This window comes from Pongo abelii, chromosome 23 (assembly GCF_028885655.2).
Source record: "Pongo abelii isolate AG06213 chromosome 23, NHGRI_mPonAbe1-v2.0_pri, whole genome shotgun sequence".
Taxonomy (NCBI): Eukaryota; Metazoa; Chordata; class Mammalia; order Primates; family Hominidae; genus Pongo; species Pongo abelii.
The window spans coordinates 51,444,448-51,458,830 of NC_085929.1; the positions used below are offsets into that span (position 1 = coordinate 51,444,448).

Sequence of the window (14,383 nt, forward strand, 5' to 3'; positions counted from 1 at the left end):
CTTAAAACATTATGAGAGTTTTTTGCCATTTTTTTTTCCCTTTATCTCATCAGCTACTGTTAGTGTTAGTGTATTTTATGTGCGGCCTAAGACAATTCTTCTTCCAGTGTGGCCCAGGGAAACCACAAGATTGGAAGATTGGCCACCCCTGCTCTAGACTCTGATTCAGCTCGAGTGGGCACTTGGGGAAAGTTGCCACATGGATGAGGGAGCTCAGGGTAGCCACCTCTCGCCATCCTTGAGCTGGGGGAATCTGACTAGCCCTGAAGTCCCACGACAGGCAGGGGCCATCTTGGTCTTTATCACTGGCAGCCCCTGGCCCAGTATGCTGTATACAGCAGGTGCTCAACCAAGCTGAGCTTGTGGTAATAAGGGAGCTGGTTAATAACTACCTGGCGTTTGCTCTGTACCAGGCACGGTTACAAATGTTTTGTCTTGACTCAATACTCACGGCCACCATTGGCTCAACCCTCACAGCCACCGACGGAGGAAGCCGGCGCCTGCACCTGTCCCTCTGCAGGTGAGAAGCCAAGGCCCAGGAAGGCTGAGTGGTCAGGTGACTGGGGCAAAGTGTGGAGTCCAATCCGGGAGACCCTGCACTAGAAGCCAGGGCACCTGGCCCAGAGTCTGTGCTGCCCCTCCCTGAAATGAATCCCCTCATCCAGAGTGTCTCAAACTTCCTGACCATAACCCATAGTCAAAAATATACATGATGTAGTCACCCAGTCTTGAAACAAGCTGTTCAAGAAACAATGCATAGGACGCATCTTGATATTTCCATTCTATTTTAGTCTGGCCTCATTTATTCCATTAAAAAAATTCTGGTCATGACCCACTAAATTGATTTCCCAATTCCTTGCTGAAAAAACGTATCTGGTCCAAATGTCTCCATTGAAGAATGGATAGAAGAGGTAAGAGGGGAAGGTGCAGCTGAGAGGGCACGGGTTCCGCCTGGCCCAGTGCCCACCAGAAACCTCAGTGCTGAGGGGTTAGGAACAGAGACTGCGGGGACAGACAGACGGACACCCCAGGGCCCGCCCGAGGGCTGCTTACCTGAGGTAGCACTGCCGCTCCTTGCCCGGCCAACCTCTGCAAGGAGCTGACCTGAGGACCCGTGACAGGCACTGCAGTGATCGTTCCCAAAGCCTGAAAGAGGAGGGCAGTGTTGAGACGGGACGAGCAGCTGAGACCGAATCCGTCGCCCCCAGCCTGGCCAAGCAGGGGGCAGCTGCCTTGGAGACAGCAAATTCTACTCTTCCCTTTCTTAATTATGATTTTTTAAAAATCACAATAGTAATCGATATTCCTTCCAGAAAGTTTGGAAACTAGAGAAAGGAAAAAGAGCAGCACTGCCCAGAAATCAATTACCCTTTGTTACACATTGGCTTCCTCTTTTAAGTGAATTTTTTATACAGCTAAATATAGAATGTTGTAACCTATTTTTCTACTTTCACTTAAGGACAAGGTGTGATGTTGCTACGATCTTCATAAATCACTCCTTTAATGGCTATGGGATCTTCCATTCAGCAGACATATCCTCTACTCTTGGAAATTTGAGTTCTAGCTCCATCTTTTTCCAGTTAATAAACAATGCTGCAGCGAACATCTTTGTGGATAAATCCATTTCCACATCACAGAGCATTTCTGTAGGAGAGTCTGAATACGGGAATTCGTGGACCAAAATGCAGGAATATTTTTCAGGCCCTTGGTGCATATCTGCACTGGGTCCCTCAGGAGGGGGAACGGCCTGGGTGTGCGCCGACATGGCCCCCAAATCCCAGCCCCCCAATATGGGGGTCTCGCCAACACACGATGGGATGGCAGCACCAGTAGCAGGTGGACATTCAGGGTAAAGAGAAGGGAGATGGCACCCTCCCAGGAATTCCAGGCCCACACGCGTATAGGAGATGTGCTTTGGGGTGCCCACTTGTCTAAAGTCTCCTTTCATGGGAACTACCACTACCCACAGCCCCTAATGGAACCGGAACAGTTCTTTTTTTTTTGAGATGAAGTCTTGCTCTGTTGCCCAGGCTGGAGTGCAGTGGCGCGATCTCGGCTCACTACAAGCTCCACCTCTCAGGTTCATGCCATTCTCCTGCCTCAGGCTCCCAAGTAGCTGGGACTACAGGTGCCTGCCACTATGCTTGGCTAATTTTTTTGTATTTTTAGTAGAGACGGGGTTTCACCGTGTTAGCCAGGATGGCCTCGATCTCCTGACCTCATGATCCACCTGCCTCGGCCTCCCAAAGTGCTGGGATTACAGGCGTGAGCCACCGTGCCTGGCCTTTTTTTTTTTGAGATGGAGTCTCGCTCTGTTGCCCAGGTTGGAATGTAGTGGCGCGATCTTGGCTCACTGCAACCTCCGCCTCCCGAGTAGCTGGGATTACAGGCGCCTGCCACCACGCCTGGGTAACTTTTGTATTTTTAGTACAGATGGGGTTTCATTATGGCCAGGCTGGTCTCAAACTCCTGACCTCAGGTGATCCACCCACCTCGGCCTCCCAAAGTGCTGGGATTATAGGCATGAGCCACCGCGCCCGGTCCTGATGGAGCAGTTCTACATGGCTACATTTGCACCCCATGAGACTGCCTGATGGGGAGAGAGGGACCCCCTTGCTCAGATCAAGCCAAAACATCAGTGGCCAGGGACCAGTGAGGTTATCTCTTGAACTCAGATGCAGAAATTCTTAACAGAATGTTAACAAATCAATTCTAACAATAACAAAAAGAATAAGACATCATGAACAAGCTGAGTTTATCCCAGGACTGCAGGGCTGCTTTGCCATTTGAAAGTCAGTCCATGTAATTTGCTAAATTAACACATGGAAGAAGAAAAACCATATGCTGGCCTCAACAGATTTTCTAAAAGCTGTTAGGACTAATAAATGAGTTTAGCCAGGTTGCAGGATAGAACAATATATAAAAATCAGTTGTGGGCAGGGCGCGACGGCTCACGCCTGTAATCCCAGCACTTTGGGAGGCTGAGGCGGGCAGATCACCTGAGGTCAGGAGTTGAAGACCAGCCTGACCAACATGGAGAAACCCCATCTCTACTAAAAATACAAAATTAGCCAGGTGTGATGATGCATGCCTGTAATCTCAGCTATTCAGGAGGCTGAGGCAGAGAATCGCTTGAACCTGGGAGGTGGAAGTTGTGGTCAGCCGAGATCGCACCACTGCACTCCAGCCTGGGCAACAAGAGCGAAACTCCACCTCAAAAAAAAAAAAAAAAAAAAAAAAAAAATCAGTTGTGTTTCTATACACTAGACACCAAAATTTAGAAATTCAAAAAATTTTAAATGCCATTTGCAATAGCATCAATAAATAAAAATAAGAAAAAGGGATGAATCTGACAATAGCTATATAAGACCTGTATACTGGAAACTTCCAAATATCGCTGAGAGAATTTTTTAAAGACTTAAGAAAGAGATATACCATAACCATGAATCAGAAGCCTCAACATTGTTAAGATTTCAATTCTTCCCAAACTGATCTACAGATTCAACACAACCTCAAATTAAAATCTCAGTCAGCTTTTTTTTAAAAAAATAGAAATTGACAAGATGATTTTAGAATGCATATGAAATTATAAGGGACCTAGAATAGCCAAAACAACTATGAAACAAACAAAAATAACAACCAAACAAAAGGAAAGACTTAACATTATCTGACTCCAAGACCCGCTATAAAGCTACAGCAATCAAGACAGTGTAGTATTGGTGTTAAGATGCATAAATAGATCAATGGAACAGAACAGAGAGTCCAAAGTAGACTTACACATATATGGTCTGTTGATTTTCAGCAAAGCCCAAAAAGGTAATTAATTTAGTACAAAAAAGATAATCTTTTCAAAATGGTATTAGAACAAGGAGATATATACGAAAATCGAACAGAAAAGAACTTCAGTCCATACCACATACCATATCAAAAAATAAATAAATAAATAAGAACAAATGGATCAGAGATCTAAATGTAGGGACCAAAACTATAAAACTGCTCGAACAAAATGTCTCAAATAAAATGTAAGAGAAATCTTTGGGATGTTAGGTCAGGCAAAGAATCTTAGATACAACACCAAAAACATAATCGATATAAGGGCAAAATAATAAATTAACTTCAACAAAATAAGAAACTCCCAAAGTTGGAAAGACAATGTTAGGAAAATGCAAAAAGTGGCCACACCCTGGAAAAAAAAACACATACAAATCACCTATCTGATGAAAGCCTTGTATCCATAATATATGAAAGAACTCTTAAAACTCAATAATCTGAAAACAAACAACTCAATTAAAATGAACAAAATATTTGAACAGATACTCCACTAAAGAAGATATACTGGGCCAGGCACAGTGTCTCATGCTTGAAATCCCAGCACTTTGGGAAGTGGAGGTAGGCCAATCACTTGAGGCCAGGAGTTCAAAATCAGCCTGTGCAATACAGTCTCTAGAAAAAAAAATTAAAAATTAGCTGAGCATGGTAGCACATGCCTGTAGTCTCAGCTACTTGGGAGGCTGAGGCAGGAGGGTCACTTGAAGCCAGGAGGTTGAGGCTGCAGTGAGCCATGATCACACCACTGCACTCCAGCCTGAGTGACAAAGTGAGATCCAAGAAGAAGAAAGATGAAGAAGAAAGAAGAAGAAAGAAGAAGAAGAGGAAGAGGGAGGGAGGGAGAGAGAGAGGGAGGGAAGGAAGGAAGGAAGGGAGGCAGGGAAGGAGGGAGGGAGGGAGGAGAGGGAAGAGGGGAGGAAGGAGGAGAACAACAACAACAAAAACAACTACGGATGGCAAATAAGCAAATAAAAAATACTAAACATAATTAGTTATTAGGGAAATGCAAATTAAAACCATGATAAGATACTGCTACAAGCCTATTCAGATGGCTAAAATTAAAAAGACTGACCAAATCAAGTGCTGGTGAGGATGTAGAGCAACTGGAACTCTCAATCACTGCTGTTGGGAACATAAAATGATACACTTTGAAAGACAGTTTGGCAGTTAAAAAGTTAAACATATGTATGGCAGTGAACAGAACGTACGTGCCCTCTCCCAGATCCAAATGTTGAAATCCTAACCCTCAATGTGATGGTATTTGGAGACGGGGTCTCCGGGAGGTGATCCGGTCATGAGGGTGGAGCCCTCAGTTAGTGCTCTTACAAGAAGAGACACAAGGGAGTTTGTGTCCTCTCTCTCTCATCCTCTTTCTCTCTCTGCCATGGGCAAATACAGCAAGAAGGTGGCCATCTGCAAACCAGGAATGGAGCCCTCATCAGGAATTGAATCTGCTGGCACCTTGATCTTGGACTTCCCAGCCTCCAGAACCATAAGAAACTGATTTCTGTTGCTTAAGCCAGCCAGTCCATGGTATTTTTGTTATGGCAGCCTGGGCAAACTAGGACATTTACAATATTGAGACAGCCATTCTATTCCTAAGCATTCGCCAAGAGAAGGGAAGGCACGTGTTCATACAGAGACTTGTACGTGAATGTTCACAGCAGCTCTTGGCAACACAGCACAAACGGGAAGCAAGCCAAATGCTCACCAACAAGTACGTGGATGAGCAAGCTGTGGTATTTTCATACGACAGAGTATTACTCAGCAATAAAAAGGAATAAACTACTGACACACACTATATGGATGAATCACAAAATAACAGTGCCAAAAAAACCCAGACTCCAAAAAATATCCATACTGTATAATGCTAGTTATACGAAATTCTGAAAATGGCAAACAAAGTGACAGAAAATAAATCCCAGGTTTTGTGGAGATGGTGTAGGGACAAGAGGAAGGGATTACAAAATGACACCAGGACGTTTTCAGGGAGAAAGATGTGTTCACGATCTTGATTGTGGCAATGGGTTCACATTTGTCAAACTTATATTGTACATTCTAAATACATGCAGCTTATTGTGTATCACTTATACCTCCACAAAGCTGTTAAAAATTCCCTCCCTATTTCTCTCCTTATCTAATCTCTCTTCACCCCTAGAATGAATATCATCCATCCTCAAATGACACCGCAGAGAGTCTCAGGCCCCACGCACAGAGCTGCTTCTCTCATTATGCTCGGACGGCGGTTCCTGCCTCCTCTTTGCCACCTGTCCCATGGGGGTCAAAACTCTGAGAGGCTCGTGTCCTCTGAGCCAACTGCCTGCCTCTCTGCGTGGAACCAAATGACCCACATTCCCCTGGATATCCACTCTGGACATTTGTTGAAACAGAGCTTTCTATGCAATCCGGAGCACACGACAAACAGCCTCAGCCACTGGATGAGGCAGTTCCCAATCCATAACACTGCCTGCTGCTCTTGGCCGGCACAGCCTGGTGGGCGGCACTGAGACCACCTCAGGTGCCACCTGATGCCCACCTTCCCAAATGCATGTCTCAAAGATGGGGGGGTTATGGGGACTGTCCTCCCCGTTACCTCGAACTCCATCACCAGTGTCCTCCCAACTTCCACAAAACAAGGTGTGTGGAAGGTTCTGATCTCCCCGTTCCTGGCCTGCCAGCCAGTGCCATTTATGCAGCTGGTCAACAGTCGGGGCCCCAGGCCAGCCCAGACCATGGGGTGGGAGGCAAGCAGGAGCAGCCATTTGATAAGCCAGCTTCCAGGTGATTCTGCCCACCTGGGGCCGCAGGCCAAGAGTAAGCAGGTCCTGTGGTGGGAAGGCCCATGCGGCACGGCCCTGTGGTGGATTCCTAGGGAAGTGGGTTCTGTGGTGGGAAGGCCCATGCGGCACGGCCCTGTGGTGGATTCCCGGGGAAGCGGGTTCTGTGGTGGGAAGGCCCACGTGGCCTGGCCTGCGGTGGATTCCCGGGGAAGCGGGTTCTGTGGTGGGAAGGCCCACGTGGCCTGGCCTGCGGTGGATTCCCAGAGAAGTGGGTTCTGTGGTGGGAAGGCCCACGTGGCCTGGCCTGCGGTGGATTCCCGGGGAAGTGGGTTCTGTGGTGGGAAGGCCCACGTGGCCTGGCCTGCGGTGGATTCCCGGGGAAGTGGGTTCTGTGGTGGGAAGGCCCACGTGGCCTGGCCTGCGGTGGATTCCCGGGGAAGCGGGTTCTGTGGTGGGAAGGCCCATGCGGCACGTCCCTGTGGCGGATTCCTGAGGCAGGTTCCCCGTAAGTGTGTGCAAGAGGGGCAGGCCGTGGGGCCCCAGGGAGGAGAAATTTCCACATGGATGGGGCTGGCCAGCATATCCAATAGGGGCCAGAGAACAGGCACGAACCTGCTTTGCTGGGGCTTCTGTCCTCACTCAGATGCCCCAGATAAAACCTCCAGGCATGGTCCAGCCCGTGAGGTGTGGGGTGGCCCTCCAGGCAAGGCGGGTGTGTGCTGTTGTGTTTTCCAAGCCCAAATGTGCCTCTGTGAGTCCTGGAGGGTTGCTGGGTCAAGTTGCTCCTGCAGATAGCTCTGGATGGGCCGAGGACAGCCATGTGTGTTTTGCATGTTGCCTTGTGGACCAAGGGTTGGCTGTGGGCTGGGACGGCCATGTGTCCATGTCCAAGTACTGCCACGCGGGCCGTGGGTAGCTGTGTGTTTTGTGTGTTGCTGCATGAGCCGGGGGTGGCCATGTATCCATGTCCGGGTGTTGCTGCATGAGCCGGGGGTGGCCGTGTCTGTATCCGGGTGTTGCCGTGTGGGCCAGGAGTGACCGTGTATTTGTGTCTGGGTGTTGCTCAGCAGCAGCTGTTGCTTTCTCCGATACCCACTCAGGTGTGCACAGCTCTGTTTCCACACGAGTTCTTCTCTGGAGCGTCTTTGGCTCTGTGTCTGTATTTCTGGGCCTTCATATCTGGTCAAGCCTCGACCCTCCCTCCTGACTTGGGACCCTAGCAACTCCTGTGCCCTTACTTTAGGAATTCACAGCCAGGGACAGGGAAAGGAGGGGAGACCCACAGGAGAGGGAAAGATGAAGGCGGTGGAGAGGCAGAGCCGAGAGAGGTGAGGAGATGACAGGAAGAGCTATTTCCACTTGATCCTCCCTAGTCAGTTACCAAGAAAGGGACACAACCCACCCTGGGGAAACGTCCCCACCCGCAGGAGGCCGGCAACAAACAGCGCCTGGCCATGCGCTTCCCCACAAAACTCCAAACCAACCTGAGAGCGGCGTGTGTGCCCCTGCCTCGGACTCGAGTTGCCCTGCGGCTCTTCAGGGAGCAAGTATGGGGTGTCCTCAAGCACCCAGCACCCTTAGCTAGGTCGGCAGAAAGAGTGGGCTCTGCAACCACGGACCTACAGCCCCAGCACCAAAGGAGAGACGATTCTGAGTCAAAGTCCAAAGTCCCCATGATCTGGGGAAGAGTCTGCTGCAAACAGGGCTGCCTCGCAGGGCCCCCTCCTCACCCCCCTGGGGACGGTGGGTTCCTTCCGGAACACTGCCGTCCCCTTCCAACAACCGTCCATTCTCCGCCAACACTAAGCCGGCTTCAGGCTCTCCAATCTCTGTGTTTTCTTCACTCCAAGCCTACCCGAGTGCATTCTTCCACTTCCCTACAAACCTTTAATTAGCGAGCTGAAAGCCGTTTTATCTGGCAAGGGCTGACCTTTCTGCTCCAAGCTGGAATTTATTGACACCAGCAGAAACAATCATCTCAGACTCGATTTCACCAGTACCAGGTAGTTTACAGCCACACTTACTTCAAGATCAATGAGCTTGTGACTACGTTTACAGCTCCAAGCATTTTAATAGCGGGGAAAAACGGGCCATCAAAGTCAAAGATAACTTCAAATTCTTCCTGCCATGGCTGAGTCCGGGGCAGGGGGAGGGGGTGGGGGGGTTGCAGCTGGGGAAATCTCTAGGAAGCTCAGACACGGGGAGACAGCGGGGAGGAGACAGCGGGGAGGAGACAGGTGTCGGTGCAGACCCTACAACCTTCCAGGGCAAAAGCCACACTAGCTCTGGAAAAATCCATCTTTAATAAATGTTTCTGAGCACTCTAGGCACTTGGCTCTGGAGCTCTGGCAGGGCAGAAGGGTTCCAGCACTGGCTTTGACATCAGCTGTGCAGGACCCCTCAGCTCTTCCCACCCCCGCTTCAGCACGAACCACCAGGACTTGCCCCATACGGCAACACCAGCCTCACGACCACCGTCCTCGAACTGCCAGGCCAGTCTAACTCCCTGACTGTCCCGTTGTTTACAAACAGAACCTGGTCCAGGATGAGCCCTGTCATTTGTGGGTCTCTTCTGCCTCTTTCCATTTAGAACAGCCCCACAGCACCCCTTCTTCCCACGAAAGGAACTTTTTTTTTTTTTTTGAGATGGAGTCTTGCTCTGTCTCCCAGGCTGCAGTGCAATGGCGTGATCTCAGCTCACTGCAACCTCCGCCTCCCGGGTTCAAGTGATTCTCCTGCCTCAGCCTCCCGAGTAGCTGGTATTACAGGCGCCCACGACCATGCCCAGCTAAATTTTGTATTTTTAGGAGAGACGGTGTTTCACCATGTTGACTGGGCTGGTCTCAAACTCCTGACCTCAAATGATCTGCCCACCTCGGCCTCCGAGGTGCTGGGATTACAGGCATGAGCCAACACACGTGGCTTAAAGGAACTTTTTAAAGAAACCAGGACAATTGTCTACAGAAGGCGCTGGGTCTCTGTGGCTGCTTCCTCGCAGTGGGCTGTGTTTCCCATGGAGATCCTCACTGGACAAGGGTGGACCAGGCTCTCCAGAGTCTTCACCCACCATTCAGGCCCTGGGGCTGCAAAGGCCCCCCACCCTTCACCGCTGAGGCCCCACTGCCGGGGCTGAGGACCCACAGGCCTCTGGACACTTGAGCTTCACCAGGCTGGGGAGGCAAGCGGGGAGGCAGCCCCAGGCCTCCCAGAAGCCCCCAGGAAGCCCCCAGTGGAAGGCGGCCTTGCTCTCCTCCTCTTCGCATGTCCCAGCCGCCACGCGCACAGCCACAGAGCACGGCGATTTAATTGCTTCTCAAGTTGCAATTTTCCTTGCATCTTTATAGAACTGCTGTGATGTGTGGCAAAGATAACAAGTCAGTTCCAACATCAATAACCGCTAATAAATATTAATATAACATAAGCACCACTTTTACTGTCATGTGAAACCAGTTCATTATTCACAGATGAAATCCAACTGCCGCCTTTATCACTGTCAGGAACGAACGAGCTGGTTCCACGGGCCACTGCTGCTGCATGAGAATGTGGTTAGGCTTGGCCTTTATGTCCCCATTTGGTGTCCCCCACTCTCATTCAGACATCCCGCCTAAATGAGCCCCAAGCTCATCCAGGAGGGACCAGCAAGGGCCACAGCGAGTGCATGTAAAAATCCAGGCAAATTCAACTTGCTCTGGTCTCAGCTGGCTGCCCTGTGCCTCCTCCAGCCCACGTGCGTTTACCACCATGCCCGGCACACCTGCAACAAAGACCACCGTGGGGAGGCCAACCCGCCTGCGTTTGAATTTCACTCCCGGACTGGCCCTGGTCATGCCAGACGCATTGCTCCCCCACCTCCAAAGAAAGAGAGCAAGAACTGCTGTCCCTGTTACAAGGACCAGAGGGGAGGTCCCTGTACCAGGAGATGCCCGGCACACAGGTGCTCTAACAGCAGCCGGTGGCACTGGCACTTGAGTTGTTCCAATGGTGCCGCTGCCTCTCAGTCCTGGGCACCTCTGTGGGCCAACACACACCCACAGCAATGCAGCATGAGGCGGCAGGCCTGAGGGACCCACAGAGATGCGAGGGTCCACCGGGCTGGAGGGAGGGGAGGCGACAGGTTGCCAGATGAGGTAAGGCAGCGAGCCCAGGCCTGCAGTTCCAGCCGGGGCAACTCTACTGAGCACAGGACGGCCCCTGCAGCACCTGCAACCAGGAAAGCTGGGATCCGCCCACTGTCACTAGGAGGGAGAGGAGGAACCAGAAAGTTCTCATACAATGGAAAACTCCCCAGCAGCCAGAGGGAAGAAACCAGACTTGCCCGGGTCACCAAGAGTGTGGAAGACACCCCTCGGGGTGAACAACACGAGCACCTGCGTCTGCACACAGCCTGACTCCATCCACTCAGGCAAAGCCAGCACTGGGGCGGGTGTGGCCTGCTGGTGTCCCATAAACACATACAACCAGGGCTGGGTCTATCCCCAAGTCATGACTGCGGCTGCCCCTGCGGAGGGGAGAGGGAGAGGAGGAAGCTGGAGGATGCCTATTGCCTCTACCATGTTCTAGCCTTTAAGAAAGTGATCAGAAGCAAACTGTTCAACCTCCCTGTTTACCCATTTGGGTGGAGAACGTGTGGAGGCTTATTATACGGCCCTCTGCATATTTTATAATAAATAAATATGCATAAACGAGACAGAGGGAGCTCTGTCTAGAGCTGAAAGCAGGAAGGCTCCCTGGAGGAGGGGGTGTCTGAGTAGGACCTTGCAAGCTGGACCGGAATGTTACCAGTGGGCAGTCAGGAAAGCGCACAGGAGTCGGGAGGCGGGATAGGAGGGTGGTGGGAGGGGCAGAGGCACCAGCAGCAGGGGTGCCAAGGGGCTCAGAGCACTGGAGGCTACAGCTCCCAAAGGTGGGCAGTGAAGGAGGAGTGGAGGGGCAGGTGGAGGCCCTGCCACCAGGGGCCTTGAATCCATGCCCAGGAGCTGAGTGTGGGTCAGGCACCAGAAGGGCTCTCATCTCTTCTGACACGACAGGTTGCTGGCTAACCCCCTGAAAGGGCAGGGCGCAAGGGCGGCACCCTCCAACCCTGAGGTACCGAGGCCTGTTTGGACCTCGGTATCTTCTCCTGCCAGCAACAGCTGTCCGGGGCCTGCAGCCCTTCCCCATCCTGAATCCTGCTCTCTCCCAGGGTGCTGGGGACAGCCCCAATACCCAGCAGCTCCGGAGAGGTGAGCTACGCCCAGGGGACTCTTAGGAGACCTCAATGCTGGAACCCTCTTCCAAAGCCAGCTTCAGTAAGCCCCACAAGGAGTCATTTTCTTTCTTTCTTTTCAGAGATCAGGTCTCGCTCTGTTGCCCCAGCTGCAGTGCAGTGGTGCAACCGTAGCTCACTGCAGCCTCGAACTCCTGGGCTCAAGCGAGTCACCCATCTCGGCCTCCCAAAGTGCTAGAATTACAGGCATGAGCCACCATGACCACCTGAAGAGTCATTTTCTAAAGTTCTCACTCCAGAATGCTGCTCATGTCTCGCTCCAAGGCAACTCTGTTTACTGAGAGCACCGGGGGAACAAAGACATGCGGCCACTGTGGCCCGGCTGCCAGGTGCAGGCGGCTCCCACCTGGCTCGGTCTCGGTGACCCTGACCAAAGCCAGGCCGGCCGAGGCAGGCTGCCCACGGCCACTTAACCAATCGCAGATGCCTTTACAGGCAGCTGCTCTTAATCAAAAAGTGCCAGACAACACAAGTGGCTACTGTATGTTGACATTTAAAACACCCGTTCAGCGGCCCTCGGCGTTGCAGAGCAATTTGTTTAAGTTGAAAGGATGTAATTTTATGCTATTTAGCAAAAAAACACACACTCTGAATGGCATCATGAACTAAGGATTGGGGATTGCGATCTTGGGGCGGGGGCGGGTGCCAAAAAATGGCTGTGAGGTCCCCAGTGACCACAGGTGCATGTGTAGAGGTATATTCTGGAAACTTCTGCACAGAAGTGGCAGCCTCTGAGGTCACACTAGTTCTGCCGTGGAGGGTGTCCGTGAGACCAGCTAAAACGGCCGCGTCTGCATCTACTCAACTGGAAAACATACCAACTGGAAGGGATCTGGACTCCAGGGGCCCAGGAGCCCACCAGGAGCCTCCTGTGCAATCCCTCCCACCGTGGGCCCTGCTCTCGGAGAAGGACTGGCACAGCCAGCAGCCTGCTGGGAATGTCCAAAATCCAGGGGGGGGGGCTGGACAGGAGGGGTCATCTCTAAGCTGCGTCCCCCAGGAAGGAAGGAAGGCAGGGCACAGGGAAAGATGCAACCTTGAGGCCCTGGAGAGGGTGGGTGAGGCCGTGTCACTGCACAGAGGACCCGGGGCAGAGGCTGGAGGCCTCGAACCTCCGCTAGGAAGACCCGGAGGTTAGTTTTCCCTCTGCTCATCTGTTTCCTAAAGATGCAGCAAAATCTGATCTTTAAGAGGGGCCATGGGCTTGCTGCAAGGGCTGGCAGGAGAGGGCAGATTGGGGGGTGAATGCCCCACCCCAGAGAGGAGAGGCGCTGCCTCTCTTGAGCCTGGGGTAAGAGGAAAAACACAAGTGGTTGGTACTTACTCGTCCCTGTGTCACAAGACTGCTCACCCACTATCAGAGTGTCCTTATTCCTTCCTAGCCAAGGGGCCCTGAACCCCCAACCTGGGCCCTTGGATCTGCAGTGGCCACCACCACCAGGCACACGTCTTCCAAACAAATCACAGTAGCAGCAAAATCCAATCGATGGTAGTGCCTGTAACTGCCTGTCCCCACCGACCTCCAGACCTCTGTGAAATAGATGGTCATTGAGAAGATCTAATTCCCACATAAGATGGGCTCACACAGTCCCGCTGGCCTCAGCTTCATCATCCCCACCTCCGACGGCCTGGGATCTAACTGAGGGTGCACCACGGAACACCAACGACAGCCTGGGATCTAACTGAGGGTGCACCACAGAACACTGATGACGGCCTGGAATCTGAGGGTGCACCTCTGCACCTGCACCACGGAATGCCGATCACGGCCCAGCAGGTGCTCCTCTCTCTGCAGAGGCCTCCCGGAGCTAGCCTTGGTGTGGGCAGGGATGCAAGGGTGGGTGGACCCCAGTCACCCCATCCCCAACCCCTGGCCCTCCAGAGGAAGGGCCCATTTCACTTCCAGTGAATGGCACAGAGCTGAGGCCACAGCTCACTGGATTTGACAAACGTCTACACCCAAGTAATCACCATGCAGACCAAGATACAGAACATTCCAGCAACCCTAGAGGTGCCCACAAGCCCCTCAAAGAGGGCGCCGCATTCTAACAAGGCACTAGCCAAGGAGAGCAGGTCCTGTCCTCGGGGACAGACTTCTGGTTGCATTGGCAAATGCTCCCGCCCCGCTGTGGAAACAGCCTCAGGTCTCTTCTATTTCTTTTTTTTTTTTTTTGAGATGGAGTCTCACTCTGTCACCCAGGCTGGAGTGCACTGGCACATCTCGGCTCACTGCAACTTCTGCCTCCTGGGTTCAAGCGATTCTCCTGCCTCAGCCTCCCAAGTAGCTGGGATTACAGGCATGTGCCACCAGGCCCGGCTAATTTTGTATTTTTAGTAGAGACAGGGTTTCTCCATGTTGGTCAGGCTGGTCTCAAACTCCCGACCTCAGGGGATCCGTCCGCCTCGGCTTCCAAAAGTGATGGGATTACAGGCGTGAGCCACCGCGCTCGGCCTCTTCTATTTCCTGAAGCCATTGGCACTGACTAAACTCAGCAAGGGTTCACTGCACACC

General features: G+C 51.9%; 1 protein-coding gene across 5 annotated transcripts in view; it reads right to left on the minus strand.

Annotated features, from left to right (window-relative positions):
• The window catches only part of PHF21B (PHD finger protein 21B), a 130,657-nt gene that overhangs the window by 39,314 nt on the left and 76,960 nt on the right, over positions 1 to 14,383 (minus strand). For 4 of the 5 annotated variants that reach the window (XM_024240158.3, XM_024240157.3, XM_054543783.2 and 1 more), the window contains one exon: positions 1,054 to 1,146. In XM_024240158.3, the coding sequence (XP_024095926.2) occupies positions 1,054 to 1,146 (93 nt within the window). Of the gene's footprint in view, positions 1 to 1,053; positions 1,147 to 4,900; positions 5,583 to 14,383 lie in introns of those variants that run through there. The other variant, XM_054543782.2, reaches the window with a different exon arrangement.